General features: G+C 51.9%; 1 protein-coding gene across 4 annotated transcripts in view; it reads right to left on the reverse strand.

The window, feature by feature from the left end:
• NOC2L (NOC2 like nucleolar associated transcriptional repressor) overlaps window positions 1-23,375 on the reverse strand; it is an 86,628-nt gene that overhangs the window by 21,062 nt on the left and 42,191 nt on the right. For all 4 annotated transcript variants that reach the window (XM_038376602.2, XM_043499762.1, XM_038376599.2 and 1 more), the window contains exons 15-16: window positions 18,910-19,053; window positions 8,688-8,801 (exon numbers count right to left, since the gene is read on the reverse strand). In XM_038376602.2, coding sequence (XP_038232530.2) covers window positions 8,688-8,801; window positions 18,910-19,053 — 258 coding nt within the window. The remainder of the gene's footprint in view (window positions 1-8,687; window positions 8,802-18,909; window positions 19,054-23,375) is intronic.

A 23,375-nucleotide genomic window follows, 5' to 3' on the forward strand; every position in this document is an offset into this window, starting at 1 on the left:
GACCGTGGGGGTTTTTCACCTTCCTCTGCAGCATGTGGGTCACTTGCCAGATTATCTGGGTCTCTCTCGCCACTGCAGGGGCCTCGGGCACTGGTGCCCCTCAGCCCCTCCTGTTCACTCTGTGGGGCACATAATGGTGTAGTCTCCTGTGGGCTGTCATATCTTGGTCTCATTCTGGGGGTGGGGCGGGGTTGGTGGCCTGCAACAGACAGGTGGTCCTTTCTGTTCTCCAATCCTACAACTTTGTGCAAAGCAAATCCCACCTGCTCTCCGAACACCAGCTGCCCTGCCGGGGCCTGGCTACACACCTCCTGTGGAACCACTCATGTCTGAGCGCTCAATAGCCTGCTTGGAATAATTCTCCCAGCTCCCACCTGCCAGGCCACCCCCGAGGCGCTCATTTCTGGGCAGAACCACTTCAGCATCTCCACAAGATCCAGCATGTTAGGAGAGGCAGTGAAGCACCCTCCAGATACAAAAGCAGCTCCTCAGCAGAGGGGGAGAGAGAGAGTTGCACATCTTGTTCAAAAGTCAATTCCAGCTCATTTCCCCAGCCCGCTTCACTGCTGTGGTCCCCAGCTGGGCAATATTGATTCTGGGAGCAGAGCACTGACAGGCAATAACCAAGAACACTAGGACTGAAGGTCAGAGGCTGGCCAGGCAGGGATGAACCACAACCCACTTGTAGGGTCTTGGTTTTAAATGATCTCCCGCCTCCACTACGATGTGGCCTACTCTCATGCGGCCCCTCCAGACATCTCCCAAGTTACCTCTGTGTTGCAAGGATATGCAGAGAAAACTGCAGCCGCTGTGTGCCATGAAATAGACGTGGGCAGCATCCCCCAGTGGGAGTCAGCTCCAAACAGCTGCCCGGAGGAGGTGACCCAACCATCATGTCTGTTTTAACCACCCTCTTCCTCAGAGCTGCATTTTGCATCATCTTAGGCAGCCACTAAGTAAAAGCCTTTAGCTCATCTTGGGATGGCTTTGGTGGCAAAACAGGTTCATTTCCACTCGCTGCAGGCTAGCCACAGGTAACTATTTCACCAGAGAGCACTTCCTTTGGCAGGGGAGGGTGCAGAGACGCTGACCCAGTGGGAGGCCACAAGCCTTGCACATGCACAAGAAATCCCAGGTCCATGCTCCCCTCAGATGCATCCCACGATTCCTGCCTCCAACCCCAAGGCACAGTGCTGAACCTACAGCCCAGACTGTGGCACTACTAAGCATGGACACACACACCCAGTCAGCCCCTTCTAGCGGAGATACTCTTTGCCTTCGCAATCTCCCAGTCATGCAACATTCCACTCATCCTGCAGGAAGGATTCCTGTGGATGGGCGAGCGAACATCGCTGTTTTCCTTCTAACCATCACCGCAAGGGCAAGCGAATGGATTTGGTGTCTGGGCTGCTTTGTTTTTCAGGACTGTTTTGCAAGGCTGCAATATGTGCAAGTCTTGCTAGTGCCCCTTCCCTCTGCATCAGTCTCCTCTTTATCTTGCTTGAAGCAAGACAACTGAGGGTACGTCAACACTGCAATCGAAGTGTCTGACTACAGCTCATGTAGACACACCTGAGCTAGCTTCAATCTAGCTAGCTGAGGACTGGCTGCAGTGAAGCCATGGCGGCAGGAGCGTCAGCAGAGGCAGTGCAAGTTTTCCTGGGAGCCCATGTGTCCACAGCTTCACTGTTACTGAGTGAGCGAGGTCACAGCTAGCTCCACGAGCTGCCCCGACTGCAGTGCAGACCTACTCTCAGAGCCTACACAGAAGCCCAGAGGAAGCTGTATCACTGCCTCCTATCTAGAAACAAACACAGGCTAGTTTTCAGCCTTGAGATCTGTGCACATCTGTGCACTAACTTTCACATAGCCTACAATGGCCATGCAGAAAAGCAGATACTGGCCTATTTGGCTAGGTGTGCAAACGGAGCAGGGGACTTGTACATGTGCATACAGGAGTGTTTGTGTGCAAAGTAAGTGTGCAAACAGCCAGTTAGGGTTCAAAGCTGGCTCTATGCCATTCTGTATTACCCTCAATCTTTTGAAGTGCACCAGGGAAGATGCCTTCGCCAAACTACCCAGAAAAATGTCCTAGTCTCTTTTCTCTGAATATCCTGCAGGCTCAGTGTGTCAGCACAGATGTGAAGTTTAAACGGGCTTTGCCTCACGCTGATCCCAGTTAATATTTCATTTGCTATTATAATTATTTGTAGCGCCTAGGAGCCTCAGCCACAGACCGAGAGCTCATTGTGCTAGGTACTGTACAAACACATCATGCTGCCCAATTGCCCAATGTCACTGGAAACCTCTGGGACTTCCTTGCAATGCTCTGCCGTTTTATTTAAGCTAAACAATAATGTGATTGGAGAAAGCCATCAACGTCCTCCATCATTCATAAATACGTTCTCGCACTCTGATCCCAGTACCAACCTCCAGGGTACAGTGTTTGCTTCACTCCACACTGAGCATCAGCTGTTTATTAGGACTCAGTTTCCTACCACGTAGCTACTCAAAGGGTTAGCTGGGGGCTAGGAGCGCTCAGTCTCACATTTCAGTCCGATTCCTAGTCCTGGCCAAGTCTTTCGGGAAAGAGGAGCACCCAGAACCAGGTTTTATAACCTAACCGGGACAGATTAGTAGCTAAAAATTAGGGTTGCTAAATATTAATTATGAAATGCAAAAATCATTTTTGGTTTTATCTTTTTCCCCCTCATTGCATTATGAGCTCCAATATGGGCCTATTCCCAGGGGTATGTTGCTCAGCACAGGGATTAAGTAGAAATGGATCTTGGTTTTGAGCAAAATTTACCTCATACCCTGAATGCTTAGAAGTTTGCTTCCTCAAACGAAGGCGGGGGGGGGAAAGCTATTTTAATCGACATTTTGCACAACACTTGAGAGTGTGAAATCTTGTGGGCAGAGACGGTCTCTTACTATGGGTCTTCTCACCACCTGCCACAATCCTAAACTCAGGCAGTGACAAACAACAATGGCCTAGGTTTTCAAAAATGACTCAGGATTTCGCATGACCATTATTGGGATGCCCAACCGGAGACACTTTAAAAAGGAGGCCATTTGGGGAACCTACTGAGCACCTGCCCTCTTAGAAAACAACTCTTTTACAGTGTCTCAAGTTGGGCCCCCCAAGATTAAGGGACCCCCCCCAAATGACTAGTCACTTTCGAGAACGGAAGCCAACAGAAGCAGGATGCAGACCCAAGACTCCCATCCAGCTGCAGCCTGTGTGCCTCCGACAGGGGCAGTGAGTGGCAATTCTGGGGCTGGCCCAGCTTGGGAGCCAGCCTCTTCAGACTCCCGTGAAGCTGATTAGTCCATGTGCCGCTAGAAACCGTCGGGGAGCAGGGGTGGGAATCAGGCAGCCGGGTCAGAGTTGTTAGATGAGGCCAGTTTCACCTCAGAACGAGGCTGATTTTTTTCAATGGCCGTTAATGGGACGTGGATTTTTCTCAGCCCTAATGGGCTTCATGGCGCTCAGCATCCCGCCGGGGAGCACAATGCTGCATCATTAAGGCAGCAGCCCTCATGGAGGGAGACAACAGCCCCATTCAAAGCATGGTGATCTTCAGGCAGCGACAGGCCTTTCTGAAATCTCACTTGAAAATTCACCCTTCCCTGCCCTCTTGTCTATTCATCCCACGCTCCTTCGGGACTGAAACAAAGCCCCGCCGCTTCCCTTTGACCACATCTCCCGGCTTTCCTCAGCTACCCTTTCACCCTCGCAGTAGGAGCCCCCTCAAGGGGAATCTCACACCCCGCCACTCCCGGCTGCCCAGGGAAATCCTCGCTCGCTTTTCTACGCTGAAGGCTTGTTTCATTGTCACCCATCAACGGCTAGCCGCTGGGGTCGCTCCAGCGGCATAACCCCCTACCGTGGGCAGGGAAAGCCAGGGCTGGCACCAGCAGGACCAGCGTCAAGCAGAGGCCAGCCCCACTTGGGGAAGTCACAGCTCGCCGTTTCCTAGCAGGATTTGCAAGGAAATTGCTTTCAGTGCTAAGTTCTATCTCCCAAACTGAACCGCCTGTAAGGGGCGCTCCCCATTCCATCCAGATCGCTGCACTGGGGGCTTATAGCCCCGTGGCCGAATTTCTCCCTGGAGCGTGATTCTGAAAGCATCCAAGATCTCCTAGGTCTCCTCCCACCCTCTGTGACTTGGCCCGGAGCCAACCACCACGACGTCCCGTCTGGTATTTTAATCGTCCCCCACCATACCCTGGGGATGCCAATTATACCCATTTCCTGCTCCCCAGATGAGCATCCCAGCTCAACCATTTTAATCATATTAGCATATAGACAGCTTTACTCGCTGGTCCTGACATAAGTGAGCCCCCAGGTCCAGCTTCCAAATGCTGAGTGCTGTGTCCGGAGCAGCAGGGGAGCGTTCGCACATGGGATGGAGCAGGAGGAAGAGGCAGCTAGACCATTATCTACGTGGGCAGGCCAGAGGTTAGCAGCGGTTGTGTCCAGACTCTTGTTCCGCACTGTCCCCTTAACTGATGCGTTCCCCCAGGGGAAGTTGTTGCTGAATTCGCACAATGCCATAGTTAAGGGCCAACTGGCACTGACCCTGTGTTCGCCCACCCTGGAGAGTTTCGCCCTTTGACTCGGCTGTTACAATTTTATGCTTGATGGGGATGTAAGTTCCTTGGGGCAGGGAACATCTCCTGTCCTGAGTTTGCACAGCACCTACTACAGCAGGGTCCTGGCTCTAGGCTGGAGCTCAGAGGCGCTATCGTAGTACAAACAATAAACAACAACAACAAATGGAAAGGAGAGGGTAAGAGGCAAGTTCTCATGACCTGAGCACCCCCTCGCGGCCAGAAGTCATCCTGCGGCACCCTGCCTCTGTTTCCCCCCCCCTTCAGGGCCCTTTAACAACTCCCCATCCCCAGACAGTTCAAACAAATCCCCCGCTAGTAGGCCTCAAGCCCAATTCAGTGTCTCTCTCCTGACTTATTGAATACAAACTCAAACAGGCTTCATTCTGCCAGCCCTTTGCTGTCTCTGCCAGGCCTCCCTGCCTGGAGAGCTTCCTCCCACTCTCCCCTGCTGGTTCCAGGCCCTGCAGGAGCCTTTTTGCTCCCTGCAGTATATGCAAACCTAGCTGTAGTCTCCTACGCTTCCCCCCTTCACTGTGGCTTCCTGCTCTTTTTCATAGGGACCACCTGCTTCAGCCCAGGTGCGGCTCATTCTGTAATCAGGGCTGGCTTAGGGCAGGGCAAACCAATCTATAGGGAAAACCCGACAAAACCAAGAGCCAGCAGCATCAAGGGAATCCGGTGACCCTCCTCCCCCAGCTAGCCGAGTCGCAGCTCTTGGCCAGGTACACTTGGCATTTATATAGTCCTCTACAGGCTCAAAGCATCAGACAAATACAAGCTAACTAGGAGCGCAGCGATCTGTTTTCCCACTGATCTGGTCTCCTGATCTTCTGCACCCCACTGCAAAGATTTATTTCCTCCAAGACACCTCCTCCATTAAGAACAGCAGCAAAATGTCTGGCTCTGTTCTAACTAAGGAGGGTTTGCCCTTTGCACAGTCCCTTCCAACTGAGGATTTCAACGTGCTTCAGACAACGAAGTTAGCCTGGTGAGGCAGGTCACCCCACTTTACTGGAGGGGAGCCAAGGCATGGAGCAGCCAAGTGACCTCTCCAAGGTCAGCTAGGAAGTCCCGAGGCAGAGCTAGGGACAGTTTTCTCATGCTCTGACCCCTTTCCTCTCCATGTAGGCATGTGACACCCGGGTGGGGAGAACAGACATGACAGCATCCTCCCAGCAGACAGCTGCTAACTCGCATTAGAATGTTACCTTCCATGATACGCTGCTCAGATAAAGGCAATTCAGATCATTTCCTGTTCTCACCCCAACCTTTCGCTTCTCCCCTCTGCCGTCAGGAAAGGCCTGACTGAGGCTGGCAAATGCCTGCTGCAAAACAAACCAACCACCCAGCCTAGCATCTCCACCTCCGAAACAAGGAGTTGTAGAAGAATTACTAAATGCTTGGAGGATTTGGCTAAACTGCACCCCTGGCTCACGACTACAGACTTGGATTGGCTGGCCCTGTTTCACTAAGTCATAATTTCAGCAGCACTGGGACGTGCCTCTGAAGTATCTCTGAGACACAGGCAGATGGCCTGCCCCATAGATGGTGCTGATCAGCACAGCTCCATGGGCTGCAATAGACCCGCAGCGATCTGCACCAGCTGAAGATCCAGCCCACTGGACTTATTTTCCGGCCCCAATCCCAGTAAGTGGGTCCCTAAATAATCCCTGTATGCTTCAAGGAGCGTCAAGCTTGTATACCTGTCACTCTGCCCCCACCAGTCCCTTTGGCTGCCATGCTCTGAGGCTGCACTCTATGGTGCTGGGGGGGGGAGGGGGGTGTAAAACGACCTCTCCAGTAAATTCTGACTTAATTACTGTAGCAACCCTGAAAACTACAGGGGGAAAAAAGCTAAGCTCTTGGCGACAGGGGCCATCTATTTGCACAGTGCCTCGCACAATGGGGTCCTAGACTATTTCTGGGGTGTTAACGATAATACAAATAATAATAAATAATAATAATAATAATAGACAACCTGCAAAGGACTCCCCTCTGACACAACAGCTAGGCACCGATGTTTAACTCGGCAGTGACTAACTGCAACCTGCGATTTAATCTCAAATTCCAGATCCTCTTTCTGCAAGGGATTATGGAGTTGTGGCTGTCGGTTAATTTCTTCAACACTCGTTTTACAGCAACGAGCTAAACATTTGCTTGCATAAACCAGTTCACAGGCTCCAACGGCCGTTATACGAAGCGCAGTTCTCCAGAACCTGTTCAAAGCTTTCCCCCTCACCCCAGCAATCTCAAACTCGGCCATTTGCCTTGAACCCTTCCTATGCGCCACCCCCTCATTATTTCGCCTTTAATGCAAAGGGATCGGCATACCCAGCACAGGAGCTAAGTGAATCTCATTCCAGAGGTGCGGCCGGCCAGCCGGGCCCTAACCACACCTAGAACAGGCCCGGGAGAAAGGAAGAGTTAATGCACGTTCACAAGAGACCTTTGGCAGTGGCGGTTCTAGGGCTCCCCATTTAGGAGAACAAAGAATTTGTCGAAAGCGGCAGTCATGCTTCCCATTCACTGCAGGAATTTCTAAATGGATGCACCACAGCTGCAGCAATTTGGTGCATTATAAAGCTATATAATCAGTGCTCTCCCCCCTTCCCCTGAGCTATTAGCAGCTAAACAGACTGCAAAGCAGCCCAGAGTATTTTGCCCTGGAGCCACCACTGTTAGGAAACCTCCTGTTCTGAAAGGCAGAGATCTTCCATGGCTATTGCATCCAGGCACTCTGTACAATGGACTATTACACACACCACCTCCCTGGCACAGTCTTCCTGTAACACTCCAACTCCCTGGCTCCCTAGCATGGGCTTACAGGGAACGCTGTACTAGACAGAAGTATGGTCTTGTGGACCGGGTACTGGACTGAAAATCAGGAGACCTGAGTTCTATTCCCGGTTTGGCTGCTGGCTGACCTTGGACAAGCCCCTCCACTCCTATGCCTCAGTTTCCCCAGGGGATATAAATGATGCTGGCCTCCTTTGTAAAGCACTTTGAGGTCTACTGATGAAAGGTGCCAGACACTATTTTTAACTGGCCCTGTGCATAAACAGCCCAAAGAGGAACCTCTTGCTCCGTAATGAAAGCGGGAATCTGCAAAATTCGCTACATGGCTGGGTCTCAAAGCCTCAGCATGCGGGGTGGCTGCCCGCAATAGGCTGGGAGTCTGGAATAGGCGTCCCAAGACTACGAGGACGCGTGCTGGGATGTGTCCTCTTTCTCACTCGCAGAACCAAACCATCATCCCCCGCAGCACTTCCCATGGTGGCTCTTCCCGGCCACAGACTCCAAAGTGCTTTATAGGAAAGGACAAGTATTGCTAGCCACATTTTACAGACAGGTGAACAGACAGGTGAGATGACTTGCCCTCGGTGTCAGTGAGCAGATAGCAAACTTGGGGACAGAACCCAGGCGTCCTGACTCTCTGCCCAGGATCCTGCCCCCTGCACTACATTGGGAAGGCAGTCATATGCCTGATATGGCTGTTTCGGCACCACTATCCCCTTTGAAAAATAATCAGTGCATAGACTAGAAGGCACTCGATCTGAGTACCCTACCAGCTTTATATTTAAAGGTGGGAACCAGGCAAAGCCCATGGAGCCAAACACCGGGAGAAGTTTGGACCCAGGTCTGAACTCGATAACGCAGCTTCATCTCCGCTCATAACTGCCCTCAGCACGGAGGGACGTCAGCTGGCTACAGTAGCCTACCCAGGCACTATGCAGCCATTAGAGGAGGCTCGTGCCAACTCCTGCTTCCAAGCTTATTCCTGCCCAGCGAACCTGGGGAAAGACACTTTAGCCAAGAAGTTGATCCAAAGGCTGCCACTGGGCTCGGGATCCTGGCAAGGTAGGCATCAAGTCCGAACAGGGAGCTGAAGGCCATTCAGCGTTTAACTGGCTGTGGCCACCCAATCAAGCTGCCAGGCAGCACCCCAAACCAGACCCTCTTCCAGCCATGCTGCTGAGGGACCGGCTTTACTCAGCAGCCATCACGTGGGATCCTTTGGTCTCCCACTGCACAGTTAAACAGGGAAGCCGGTGACTTGCAGCCCTTACCCTTTCCTTGCCGCTGATTTCCAGCTGGATCTCTTTCTCCCGCAGCTTCTTCCATTGAGTGTAATACTTGGTCAGAGGCGTCCCCTCCTCCTTGACCTGCTTCTCCCATTGTTCCTGTGGGGGGAGGGAGGAGACAGACGTTAGGCCAGGACCAGAGGTGTTCAAAGCAGGCTTTATGTAACACAGCCACACAGAGAGCAGGCCCTAGGCTGACACAGACTACAGACCGCAGTCCTAGGTCCTGTTCCAAGCAGACATGGCCCATTGGACTGAGCCACCTGGGAACCTAGATTCTACATTGCAGAGCAAGGGCAGGGCGAAGTGTGAATTCAGAAGAGTCATTTAAGGCAACCACAGTATCACACATAGCATTAGAGGTCCATCACACAGCAAAAAAACCCCAGACCACCCCGTGTTAGCGCATCTTGGCGCCTGGGTCAACAGATTCGGGCTCACCCAGGCTCTAAAAGTAGCCACAGAGACGTTCCTGCTCGGGCTATGAGACTCGGCGAAGGGCTGGGTCTCAGTGCCTGAGCAGGAACATCTACATAGCCGTTTTTCATGCCAGAGTCCACGCCTGAGTCTGTAGACCCGGGGTCTGAGACCCACTGCTGAGGGTTTGTTGGGGATTTCCTCCCCCGCAGTGTAGACGTGCCCATTGATATAAAGGCAAGGGACAAGATTTTCCCCGAGCGACTGCTAGTTTTGGGTGCTCAGCTGGCAACACCTGAAAGGGGCCCAATTCACAGGCGCTCAGCACTTTCCAAAATCCACACCCCTCTTAGGTGCCAAGCTGGGCAGCCCAAAAAATCACTGGTCACTTTGGAAATTCTGGTCCTTACAGTCAGAGTTCAAATACCCTTTGTATCCACAGTGGAGATACAGCCCGTGAGACCAGCACAGGGGGCTTGGCAAAGGAAGAGATCTGCAGGGGAATGCTAGACATGCTAGGGACTTTGGGAACTGTTCCACACAGAGGAGCATTCATACACTAGCACATGGGACAGTGGGGTTCAGGCATAACTTCAGGCCAGAGGATTCAAGCCTAGTGGCCTAAAGTTTTTGTTCCTAAATCCGTATTTCGGCACCTAACAGAAGCAGCTGGATCCTCAATGGTGCTGAGCACTTGCAGCACTCATTGGGCATCTTTGAAAGTCAGCTCACTTCTATTTAGGGACCAATTATTAAGCTCTTGGGCCCGGAGTACTCCATGGGTCTGGGGGAGAAGAGACAGAGACAGATGCAGTAGGCAGACTTCAGCAGGATTTCTGTTCCTTTCATTTCTAGGAACTGTTGGGGCACATCTGGTCCCCTAAAACTGTGTTGTATGAACCTTTTTAAACAAAAAAACCCACCTGCATTTGTAAAGCATAAATCTGACAGACGTTTGCCTGGTTTGTTTTTAATTCTATTGCTAAAGTGTTTAGTTTTTAAACAAACATTCCCCAGTAGTGTCTGTCACCCAAACATCACAGCCCTGCGAAGGCAGAAAGCAAGACTAACTAATCTATGTTCGCTGTCCAAGAAGGGAGAAACAGAAGAAGTCAGTCTCACAAATAGCGGGAAGTAAATTAGATGGTTAAAATGTCTTTTGGCTTTGATCACCTGGCGTGCGATCGGTAGGAGGACATGTTAAATTAAAATGCATTCTTTTTCACCGGGCACCATCCCTTTGCCATAGATCCCACACAGATCGGAACCCGGTCTCTGTATTATAGGAGCGCCCAGAGATGCTGCACAAGCACATGGTGAAAGGCAGTCTAATGCAAGATGGGAGGCCATCAGAAGGAACAGGTGTAGGAGGACAAGGGAAAGGGCGACAGGAACGTGTGTTCACACAAAGCCGTTCAGGACCCAGCAGGAAAGGAGGATTATCCAGACTCAAGTGTCACAAGCGAAAACCGGCACATGCTGAGCAGCTGCGGGCACATCTGGTTTCCGGCCACGGCAATGCACAGGTAGCATAGCAGAGAAGGCAGTTCAAATAAGCTTCTCCAGTGGCATCGGTTTTAAAACTCCAAGCTTCTGTTCGCAAGAAAGTCAGGTTGGCCTTCTGGGAGCAGCTCATCAGAACTCAGACGCGACAGCACACTGGCTGCTGGTGTCAATCGGAGCACAGCCCACCAGGGAAAAGTACATTTAAAGAGTGATACATTGCTAAGACAAGACAGATAAAGAGAGCAGAGAGACAGCAGCTCCTTAATTTGCAGCAGGCCAGATCCTCAGCAGGTGGAAGCCGGCATGTATCTACTGAAGACTTCAATGGGGCCACACCAATTTGCACCAGCTCAGGAACTGGCCCGTAGCAGGAAAGGGAAAAGAAGGATCATCCGTGGTCTCTGCGCCATGAACAGCACTTTGGTAAATAAATGGCAACTGGCTTGTCACACCCACATTCTAATGTTCTGGAATCTATTCACTGGTGAGAGTTGGGGGGGGTTAGTCTCCTTCCTCTGAAGCATCAGTGATGGCCCCATCTGGAGATGGGACACGGGAGAGAGTGGGCCAGGGCTCTGAGGTGGCACCAAGCATTCGCAGACACAGGTGCTTGGCTGGCGGGTTCTTGCTCACCTGCTCAGGGAATAACTGATTGCCATATGTAGGGTCAGGAAGCAATTTCTCCCCAGGTCCGATTGACAGTGACCTTGGCCTTGGGGGAGAGGGGGAGTTTCCACCTTCCCCTGTAGCCTGGGGCACAGGTCATTTGCTGGGATTCTCTGGGTATATCTCACTTAATTCTGGTACTGGCACACCTCGCTCTGTCCTATTCTCTGCCTGTGGCACATCCTGGTTCAGTCTCCTGGGGGCTGTAATACTCTGGTCCAATTCTGCTTGTTGGGTTTAGTTCGTGGGTGCTGGGTAGTGTTGGTGGCCTGTGATACACAGGAGGTCAGACCAGATGATCTGGTGGTCCCTTCTGGCCTTAAATGCTATGGTTATACACCCAAGAATAGGGACGACAGCATCAAGCCAAACAGCCCCTTTCAGGTAACAATGGGCCCCTAGCTCATACCACCCTTTTGGAGCGTTGGAAACACACAGCTCTGGACTGCGTGGCTTGAGTCCAGGCCTGCTTGCCAGTTATCTCCTCTGCTCTTCAACACGCTGACAGACACTGTGGTCTCTGGTGACGCAGGCCAGCAGACAGGCCTGTTGTCAGACGGCTCCACTCTGCTTTCAGTCCTGCTCGTCACAACAGCAAAAGTGGCAGAGTTGTCGTCCTTATGTACAGATCAGGGCTGCTCCTGGCTTCCAGCCAGAACTGAGTATTTCAGCAAAGCCTCCGATCATTCACTCTTCTCATGGAGGGAGGCTCTTTGTTCTGTCCAGTGTGCTGAGACATCTATTGTTTTTAATTGGTGACAGACCGGGAGGACGCAAACATAATGAAAATACTCCCCTTGACTTTTCATTCTGAACCTCAATGGAAAAAGTTGAGCAGGTCAGACACCAAGTCCACCCCAGCTGCTTGCAATTCTCTTTCCTTCCAGCACTATTAATTATTTGGGACAAGGGGTGCTGAGCATGGATCGGGGCCCCATCATGCTAAAGCCTGTACAAAACACGAAGACAGTCCCTGCCCCAGAGAGCTTCCAACCTAAGTCGGGGGCAACAGGCAACCAGCAAATGCAAGACATGGGGAGCCCAAGGAAACAAAATGACACTGGTCAGCAGAGGATGCAGCAGTCAGTCATTCTTCATTTACTGGGACAAAGATGGAAAAGCCCAAAGCTGTCGTTGCCATCTTCCCTTAGCAAGGCACTTCCAAAACTGCGTCAAGCTCTCAGGCCTCTTAACATCTTGCTTCTGAGCCGTGAACCCAATCCCATGAGGTGCCAGCAGCACTGTGATGAACACGGTCTTGTTTATTCGTGATGTCAGCACTGCTCTAAGGACAGCATCGCTCCTACAGAAAGTCACTGACTGGTCCAGGACCCTTCCTGGGTCACAGGGACCTTTGTGCGTGGGCTTTAATAAAACACGGAGCATGCTCAGATGCCAAGGCAAGGAGTATGGTGCAAGAACCTGCACAGGTGAGACAGCCTGTCCCCCTACGTGGGGACAGAAGCCATTATACGGGCCCTAACCCTGCCATCCCAGCTAGAGACTGGGGATCTAGTCTCAGACCTCCTGTCCTGTGATGGCAGCAGCTGGTTCCAGGGCCACAGATGTTCTTAATATCAAAGTTCCCTACTTTTCCCTGCTGAAAGTGAAGCTCTTGACTTCTGGTCTTGCCCTCAGACTGAAGGTAACAGCTGATCACCATTCTCTCCAAGATGCCTTTATGGTGGGAGGGGAAGGAGGGATGCATTTGCTCTCCCCCCCTCTTTTCTCTATGCTGCACCTCTCCTAACCTTTGCTCCCCAAACCCCTTTCACTGGTTTTGCAGCTCTCCTCTGAACTCTCCCCGCCCTTTTCCATCTTTTCTCAGAGGCCGAGCACAATGGATGAGAGGGTCCGGAGAGAGGGACAGTGCCATGGCAGATGCTGGCTGTGCTAGGAAAGGTCTCAGGAGCAGCTCATTTTCACCAAGGTGTTCAATGGAGTCCCCAGGTGAAAGGGAGAAGGGAACAGCTCCCGGCGCTGAACACAGCTAGCTGCGCAGGAGATGGAGTTTTCTCGGGGCCAGTCCAAGAGCATGGCACAGACTCTCACAAGGACCATCACAAACCTCACCACTTTTCCATCCAAGGGCCAGATGCTCTTCTCCGACCTGCCTTCTCTAATGCAAACACAGCAGAGTGGACAAAACAAAACCCAGAACACTCCCAGAGTGCAAGAATCATACGTGCTGACAAGATGAGACAGAACAAACCAGAAGTGCCGACATTAGTCCCGTCACTTATCGACCTACTGGAAGGTGCTCAGATAGCCAGATGAGGATGGCGGGGTCAGAACCTCTAAAGAACAGAGTAAGTTTATCCTGGTTTCAGACAGGCTGACTATCTCTGCAGAGACATAGCTGCAGGCCCTGGTGCGCTAATTCCCCTGCCTGCATTTCATGTCACTGCACCAGAGACCCGTACCGGTGCCAAGGAGTCTACGGCCAGGGTTGGCACGCTGCGCTCTGGGATTAAGAGTTAGTGACAGGCTCCATTCTCTGCCTGGCTCCCCCCAGTAAAATATTCATTAATGCATTAATCCTATTAGCATCAGAGTTGGCTTCTCAAAGCAGCCCAGGCTCTGGAATATTGCACTTAAAAAAAGATTTAACGCGAGTCATCACCCATGATTCAGAGTTGGATGGGGGCAGGCGAGCAGACATCCAGCATGGCTGCTCCCCCACGGCAAGCAGCTCACAAAGATGCAAAGGGTAGTTTAGCAATCGAAGCATCAGGTTTGACGCCTCTAGTCTCCCTTCAGCTGCAGGTTCAAATCCTGGCAGGATCCCCAGTGTCCTTTAGAAGAAGATAATCTAGGCCCATGCAGTATAGCAGAGATCGGTGAAACTCGAAGTTTTCCCAGACACACTCGCTACTCACGGGGACTGAAGAAACATCTTCATGAAACAAGTCACATTCATGAACTTTATTCCTGTAGAGCTGTTCCCCACAAATCCACATCACTTAAAAAATAATTCTGCTCTGCTAAAGAGCCACCTTTGAATTGAATCAAAAGCCAGGCTGGGAAAAGTGTAGTCCCTAGAGATACAGTTTAGTTCTAAGTGGAATTTTTCTCTGCCCCTTTCTCCATCAGTCTGAGTTTGTTTTCACTTGGCCCCTTCTCTTCTCCATTTTTTCCCTGATCCTTTCCCCGCCCAGCACGCATTGGATTGCTTTTCTCAGCTCCCTTCTCATCCTCTCCCCTAAGCAAGAAGCAAAGCTAAGAAGAGTCTGAGATGAACTTTCCGAGCCCATGATGTCAGAAGGGGTGGATGATGAGATGAGTTTGCCTGTTCTCAGGGCAGGGCCTTTTGTGACAGAACTTAGAGCTGGTGTCTCGTCTGATCTGTGTGGCCACTGTTGTTAAGTTACAGTAGTGTCTAGAGGCCCCAACCAATACTGGGACCCCACTGTGGTGGGTGCTGCGCACATACCCAATGATGGACAGCCCCTGCCTGAAGAGCTTGGTCTGAACAGAGAAGACAAAGAGTGGGAAGCAAAGCAGAGAACAGGGAGGTAAAATGACTCCCCCAAGGTCATACGCAGAGCCAGGGAGCGAACCAGCCTCGCGGCGTCCAGTCCAGTGTCCCCCCGCAACTCCAACATGCTGCCCTCTGTAAAAGAAGCTCTTCCCAGGACAGCAGGAATTACTCCATGTCCAGGGGCAGGACTCCCCCGGCTCTGCAGCTGCCTTGGTGGGGTGGTCGTTTCCCTGCTGTGGCACAAAAAGCAAGGGAAGCAGGCGGTCAGACAGGCCTGGGGGGAAGGTACCAGGGCTCTGCTTGCTGCTACGGAGCGTGCGACCCAGTAACATCCCCATTCCCCCCTGCCTGGCACATGTGCATGGACGGGAATTCCAGGGAGCATTTGCTCTCAACTGCTCCTGCTGGCAAGGGAGACAAAACAGATGTTTGGCCTCCCTTCCTCCACCCTCTCTGGCAGTGATTTGCTGCCACATACATTGTGAGGTTGGAGGCAGGCTGGTGAACTCAACCCACATGCAGAGGGACACGGCAAGCCTTTCTGGGAAGCCAGGCCCCTGCGCTAGCTCGGGCTCTTGCCCCTTCTCGGAAATTGACACCATCTCTTCGCAAGGACTCCATAGAGGACTCTGAACTGTTCTGCAGGTGCATGAGAAGGGCCATCATCCCCTCCCTCCCCCAGGAGCGCAGTGTGCACCCGCCGCTCCCCCCATTCCCAGAGGTCCATGCTGTTCCACTACTAACTGCTAACGTGCACAAGGAGGCACAAGCTACGCCCCCCCACATTCCTCCTTGGGCAATGGCTCCTGCCTCTCCACGGTGCAGAGAGCAGCAATCACACATTCTGCTGGGAACACAGGCATCCCTGCACAGCGGAGCCATAAGCTGCTGCTATACCCCTTTAAACTCTCAAAACAACTCTGAAGCTTGCATACCCCTGAAGCTTGCATGGAAATCAAGCATTCCCCTACGCTTCCCAGTGCAGTCCATGTGCCGCTGCACTTTAGGGGTCAGCCCAGACTGACTCTTGTCCCTTTCAGCTGCCAGCCGTTGCAGGTGCAATATATAAACTAGGCTCTGCGTAGGCAACCAAGTGTTAAAATTAATTATCTTGTTCTGATAAACCGGGCTGCAACCTGAGCTGCTGGGAGTAAGCAGATAGTTGCATAGTTGCTGGAAACCCTTTTTATTTAGCAAATGATCTAACCCAGCCCCGCACCTCGCGGAGAGCCCCAGAGGCTGAAATCTCCACCTCTGCAGAGTGGGTGGGTGGTCATAGCATCAACGGGGGGTAAGGGGAGGGGGAGAAATAAAATGAAAAAAGCCTTGCTCCAGATGGGAAACCTAATCCCTTTGGCAAGACAGTCCGATCCACAAAGGCATTTATAGAACCAAAGAATACTTAGTCACTTCAAAACCAGTTCCATCAGCCCCTTAATCCCAGAACAACGCTGCTGCGGCCTGGCGCTGATACACCGGGATTTGAAAGGATAATTTCCCGCAGTCCACGCAGCTGAGCGTCTGAAGATAAATTTGTCTGCAGTGGAACTCTTGCTCCGTGCCCGGCACTAACAGGTGGAGCCTTTCCCAACACAGAGCTTCAGCCAATTCCCATCGGCACAGAGTGGCAAATGCCAGCTCACTCCGACCCCACGGGCTCTTCTGGAGGACAAAATATTTTCACCTCTCCTTCCCTGCCTGGAAGGGAAAGATCCCACCCCAGAAGCCCAATGCAACAGCATACAAAAATCTGTTAAATGGGACAGCAACTGAGAGTCTGGATTCAGAGCGGGATTTCAAATGTTCCAGGTCTCAGTGGTGAATGGGTCCCAGGAGAGGGTCTGGCCCAGGCATGAGAGAAATAAAAATTAACGGGTTCAGGATGAGTGAAGCAGAGTTGAGCTGACTTCCCTGGCCATGCTTGCTCCCCTTTCCCCTCTCTGGAGGCCTAGCTTGGAACAGACAGGTTACAGGCCAAGGGGAGAGATGCTGGAAAGTAGCATCTCCAACACCACACAGCCAAGAACCATTTTTAGAAGAGGTCAGCGTAGGTAAACCTGAGAATTTGAGGGTAAGATGATGATGGAATAGAATTTCCACCTCCCCATCCTCTTACACAATCATGCAAAGCATACGTCAGTCATGGTCAAGCCAGGATAGGAGGGAATTTAACCCGCAGCCCAGAAAGAGACTGTCCAAAGCTGCGCTCTCTCTCTCACTCACACACACACACACACACACACACACACCCCCACCCACCCCGCTCCTGGCCTCATAGACTCTAAGGGAGAAGGGACCATGGTGATCATCTAATCCGACCTCCTGCACATTGCAGGCCACAGAACCTCACCCACCCCTCCTGTAATAGACCCCTAACCTCTGGCTGAGTTACTGAAGTCCTCAACACATGATTTAAAAACTTTATGTTCCAGACAATCCACCAGAAGAGACTCACAGAACAGCTGTACGGGCTGCTCTTCTAAGACAGGCCCATATTATAAGGCATGAAAAAGCAAGACTGCGTGGGCTCAGAGGATGGGAAATGAGCCAGGGAGCTTCTGATCACTAGGCCGATGGTTTAAATCCAGCCCAGCAGCCATGGGAAGCTGCTACCACGCAATGGCTGCCCAGTGGCCTGTAAGAAATGAGCCAGGTGGGTCTCTGTCCAGTTCCCAAAGGGCAAGTGCCCACTTCGAAGAAAACTGACCATCACCACGACCGGTTCTAGCCACTCCCTTGTTGGATGTCTCACCAGGGAGGACGGAGCTAGAACAGCCCCAGGAAGCTGGAACTCCCTTCTCGTGCCTGGAAGGGAAGCTCATCTTTGCCTGGCCAGCTCTGTGCAGAGAGGGCTTTCAAGGTAGGTGACACCTGACCACCGGCCCCACTGAAGCTAATGGTAAAAATCCCAGCTCCTCCTGTGGGAGCAAAGTGATGCCTCTCAAAGCCCACCCTCCCACTTCGGAGCCGTAGCCCTGCCCCCTTCCCGGGCCTTATAGTCCCCTTATAGTCCCCAAATAGAAGTCAGTCTTCTATTTGTAAAGAAATCCCCTCACTGCAGCCACAGCCCAGAGGCCAAAAGCCCCCCGCATATTCCCTCAGCAGCTATTGCCTGCACTGGGGTCGATTCCCCACAACGCGCAGGGACGGGGCCTCTGACATCTCAGGCACCCACTCCCCTTCCTCTCCGCTCCATATCCGACTCGCCTCCAAGCTTTAAAGCAGAACGGCCCAGTGCACACTGGCTCCTCCAGGCCTTGGTGGCTTTCCTTGGCGTCTACACGCTACGCACAACAGCTCGGGCTGCAGGGGGGGAAACGTCCCAGAGCCCATCGGCCAGCAGCTGTGGAGGCACAATGCCCAGAAGTCCCGCTCTCACAGCCTGAAGCTTATTGCTTGGCACTGCTTTTAGAGTCCCGTCTCCAGGTGAACAAGGAGAATCTAACCAGGGCACTCGTTTTACAAACACAAAGTGCTGGAAATCAGCTGAGCAACAAAGATATTATCCCCCATCCTGCACCCCGGCTGGAGGCAGGCAGCCAGGGATCATGAGCCAGCAAAACTCCTAGATAGGAGGTGAGGTCCCTCCTCCAGCTGTCACTCCTCTGGTGACCTCCACAGATCTGAGGAGGGACAGGCAAGCTGCAAGAGACTTCTTCAGGAGAAGGCCCAGCCAGTTACCACTGAAAAGGAGCGTCCCTAATAGGAGCACACATCCTTCTGGTGATCCATAACAACGGGTACTTGTGGCACCTTAGAGACTAACAAATTTATTAGAGCATAAGCTTTCGTGAGCTACAGCTCACTTCATCACGAAAGCTTATGCTCTAATAAATTTGTTAGTCTCTAAGGTGCCACAAGTACTCCTTTTCTTTTTGCGAATACAGACTAACACGGCTGCTACTCTGAAACATAACAACGGGTGTAATTTAGGGACTACGTTTTCCATGATGCTGTTGGCCGGGGAATTTCGCCAGCTACAGTCCAGCGCAGCCCATGCTGTTTTGCAAACATCCAACACGCCCTGGGCATACCCATTTCCATGACCTCACCCCTCCTCCCGCTGCCACAGTCTCAACCCCAGTTGCGGAGTCAGACTGTCTTTCCAGGAAGCCGAAATCAAAGAGGCCGACTCACCACAGCCTCCCTGCTGGCCACGCCGAAGGTGGCTTTCTGACGCCTACTGGCGACGTAGGCAGAATTTTCCTGCAACTTCTCCAGGAGCTGCCGGATTGCTTTGCAGTAGTTGGCTATCTTGCATTCCTTCAGGAAAGATTTGAGCTGGAGTGAGAAGAAAGGAAGGGGAGAAAGGCAGTAAATGAACGATATGTAATAGTTTCCATTAACTGATCCCACGAAAAAAAAGAGGCAGCAAAAAGCTCCTCGTTCTCTCCATTCGCAGCCACGGCCCAGCGATTACCCATCTCCGCTGCCATGGTGCTTCACCCTCGTCTTAACAGATGGACCAACGCACCGGATGTCAGCATGGAGGTCAACTGGAACCGCCTTGCTCAGAGATTGCTCCTGGCATCCCTTATCACAGCTTATATCTGAAGAGGACGTCTAACCATCAGGCTGGAAACACCTCCATGGCCTGAAACCAGAGCTTCCAGCAGCCGTATAATCACAACACAACTGGTCCCTGCTCAGGCACGAGGCAGGACTGGAATACCAAGGGCAGTGGGGGGAGATAGAGGGGCACAAGCAGAACTGGGGAGCCCAGAACCGGAATAACAAGGTGGGGGGGCAGATAGAGGGGCACTAGAAGAGCTGGGGGAGGGGCAGAACTGGACTTCCAAGGGGGTGGGGATAGGGGGTCAGGATTGAGCTGCATCCGGAAGAGTCATCTGGGATGACGTTTACACAGGACCTCCCTGCACCGCCCCCAATTCCAGCAAATGCCTCTCACTTTTCCAGAGTGCAAACCCCACACGCCCTCCCCACAACATCTGCAAAATGAACCTCTCTGTGGGCAGCTGTGAGGCCTCCAACTGGCCGATTATTTCCTCTTGGACCCGATGTCTCATGTGGAACCCTTGGGCTCCCAGCCAGCACAGCTCAGAAACCACAGACGCTGCCGCCGGCCTGCGCAGAGACCCTCCCCGTCACCGAGGAGCTGCCCTGGCCTCCCGCTGGCCAGGAAACAAACTTCGGTTTCACTAGACAATGAGGGTATTTTATTCCAACCAGATCAAGATGTGTTTTTCGCCTGCAACCTCGTCCTTAAACAACACCCCCCCATCCTGCTCCCAATCCCCCCCCCGGCTCTGCACCCACTCTTTTACGGCTCAACTCCGACCTCCCCCCAAGAAGAGCGGAGGCCATGTCCCTGTCCCTGCTGGCAGAGGGCTGCAGAAGCAAGGTGGACGAACTGACAAGTAGATTTCCTCCCAGGTACATTACATTGCTTGCCAAATGCTCCCGCCCCCGGCAGAGAGGAGCTCTCCAAGGCAGGCTCCTGGCCACAGCCACACGCCAAGAGAAACCCCACCAGGGCAGACAAATGGCTAACGGTCAGGGAATCCAAAGCAGAGGTGAAAGGCCAGCGGGTCGCTTCCCCTGCAGTGCATATGCCTCGCTAACCTGCGGCCTCTGAGCCGAGAGTCAGCGTGGTCCAGCAGTGAGAGCAAGGAAAGGGCAGTCAAGAGTCCGGAGTTCTAGTTCCAGCTCTGCCACTCATAGAATCATAGAATCATAGAATATCAGGGTTGGAAGGGACCCCAGAAGGTCATCTAGTCCAACCCCCTGCTCAAAGCAGGACCAAGTCCCAGTTAAATCATCCCAGCCAGGGCTTTGTCAAGCCTGACCTTAAAAACCTCTAAGGAAGGAGATTCTACCACCTCCCTAGGTAACGCATTCCAGTGTTTCACCACCCTCTTAGTGAAAAACTTTTTCCTAATATCCAATCTAAACCTCCCCCATTGCAACTTGAGACCATTACTCCTCGTTCTGTCATCTGCTACCATTGAGAACAGTCTAGAGCCATCCTCTTTGAAACCCCCTTTCAGGTAGTTGAAAGCAGCTATCAAATCCCCCCTCATTCTTCTCTTCTGCAGACTAAACAATCCCAGCTCCCTCAGCCTCTCCTCATAAGTCATGTGCTCTAGACCCCTAATCATTTTCGTTGCCCTTCGTTGTACTCTTTCCAATTTATCCACATCCTTCCTGTAGTGTGGGGCCCAAAACTGGACACAGTACTCCAGATGAGGCCTCACCAGTGTCGAATAGAGGGGAACGATCACGTCCCTCGATCTGCTCGCTATGCCCCTACTTATACAACCCAAAATGCCATTGGCCTTCTTTGCAACAAGGGCACACTGCTGACTCATATCCAGCTTCTCGTCCACTGTCACCCCTAGGTCCTTTTCCGCAGAACTGCTGCCGAGCCATTCGGTCCCTAGTCTGTAGCGGTGCATTGGATTCTTCCATCCTAAGTGCAGGACCCTGCATTTATCCTTATTGAACCTCATTAGATTTCTTTTGGCCCAATCTTCCAATTTGTCTAGGTCCTTCTGTATCCTATCCCTCCCCTCCAGCGTATCTACCACTCCTCCCAGTTTAGTATCATCCGCAAATTTGCTGAGAGTGCAATCCACACCATCCTCCAGATCATTTATGAAGATATTGAACAAAACGGGCCCCAGGACCGACCCCTGGGGCACTCCACTTGACACCGGCTGCCAACTAGACATGGAGCCATTGATCACTACCCGTTGAGCCCGACAATCTAGCCAGCTTTCTACCCACCTTATAGTGCATTCATCCAGCCCATACTTCCTTAACTTGCTGACAAGAATGCTGTGGGAGACAGTGTCAAAAGCTTTGCTAAAGTCAAGAAACAATACATCCACTGCTTTCCCTTCATCCACAGAACCAGTAATCTCATCATAAAAGGCGATTAGATTAGTCAGGCATGACCTTCCCTTGGTGAATCCATGCTGACTGTTCCTGATCACTTTCCTCTCCTCTAAGTGCTTCAGGATTGATTCTTTGAGGACCTGCTCCATGATTTTTCCAGGGACTGAGGTGAGGCTGACCGGCCTGTAGTTCCCAGGATCCTCCTTCTTCCCTTTTTTAAAGATGGGCACTACATTAGCCTTTTTCCAGTCATCCGGGACTTCCCCCGTTCGCCACGAGTTTTCAAAGATAATGGCCAAGGGCTCTGCAATCACAGCCGCCAATTCCCTCAGCACTCTCGGATGCAATTCGTCCGGCCCCATGGACTTGTGCACGTCCAGCTTTTCTAAATAGTCCCTAACCACCTCTATCTCTACAGAGGGCTGGCCATCTCTTCCCCATTTTGTGTTGCCCAGCACAGCAGTCTGGGAGCTGACCTTGTTAGTGAAAACAGAGGCAAAAAAAGCATTGAGTACATTAGCTTTTTCCACATCCTCTGTCACTAGCTTGCCTCCCTCATTCAGTAAGGGGCCCACATTTTCCTTGGCTTTCTTCTTGTTGCCAACATACCTGAAGAAACCCTTCTTGTTACTCTTGACATCTCTTGCTAGCTGCAGCTCCAGGTGCGATTTGGCCCTCCTGATATCTTTCCTACATGCCCGAGCAATATTTTTATACTCTTCCCTGGTCATATGTCCAAGCTTCCACTTCTTGTAAGCTTCTTTTTTATGTTTAAGATCCGCTAGGATTTCACCATTAAGCCAAGCTGGTCGCCTGCCATATTTACTATTCTTTCGACTCATCGGGATGGTTTGTCCCTGTAACCTCAACAGGGATTCCTTGAAATACAGCCAGCTCTCCTGGACTCCCTTCCCTTTCATGTTAGTCCCCCAGGGGATCCTGGCCATCTGTTCCCTGAGGGAGTCAAAGTCTGCTTTCCTGAAGTCCAGGGTCCGTATCCTGCTGCTTACCTTTCTTCCCTGCGTCAGGATCCTGAACTCAACCAACTCATGGTCACTGCCTCCCAGATTCCCATCCACTTTTGCTTCCCCCACTAATTCTACCCGGTTTGTGAGCAGCAGGTCAAGAAAAGCGCTCCCCCTAGTTGGCTCCCCTAGCACTTGCACCAGGAAATTGTCCCCTACGCTTTCCAAAAACTTCCTGGATTGTCTATGCACCGCTGTATTGCTCTCCCAGCAGATATCAGGAAAATTAAAGTCACCCATGAGAATCAGGGCATGCGATCTAGTAGCTTCCGTGAGTTGCCGGAAGAAAGCCTCATCCACCTCATCCCCCTGGTCCGGTGGTCTATAGCAGACTCCCACCATGACATCACTCTTGTTGCACACACTTCTAAACTTAATCCAGAGACACTCAGGTTTTTCCACAGTTTCGTACCGGAGCTCTGAGCAGTCATACTGCTCCCTTACATACAGTGCTACTCCCCCATTCGCTGAGGGGTCTCAGGAGAGTCACACAACTTCCCTGCCTCGGTTTCCACATCCATAAAATGAGGCTCATTCTGTATCTGCCTAACACAAAGGGGGGCGTTGGGAGAGTTAGATCAGTTAATGTTCATAGCAAGCTTGGAACAGGTAAAGCAGCGTGAGGGGACAAAGTACTACACTGCCCAGCAAACAGCTCTGAAACACACACAGGTGTGGGGCAGAGGCTTGTTTTACTTTGATTTCACACACTCGTTACTC

The sequence above is a fragment of the Dermochelys coriacea genome, chromosome 18 (genome assembly GCF_009764565.3).
Source record: "Dermochelys coriacea isolate rDerCor1 chromosome 18, rDerCor1.pri.v4, whole genome shotgun sequence".
In the NCBI taxonomy this organism is placed as follows: Eukaryota; Metazoa; Chordata; order Testudines; family Dermochelyidae; genus Dermochelys; species Dermochelys coriacea.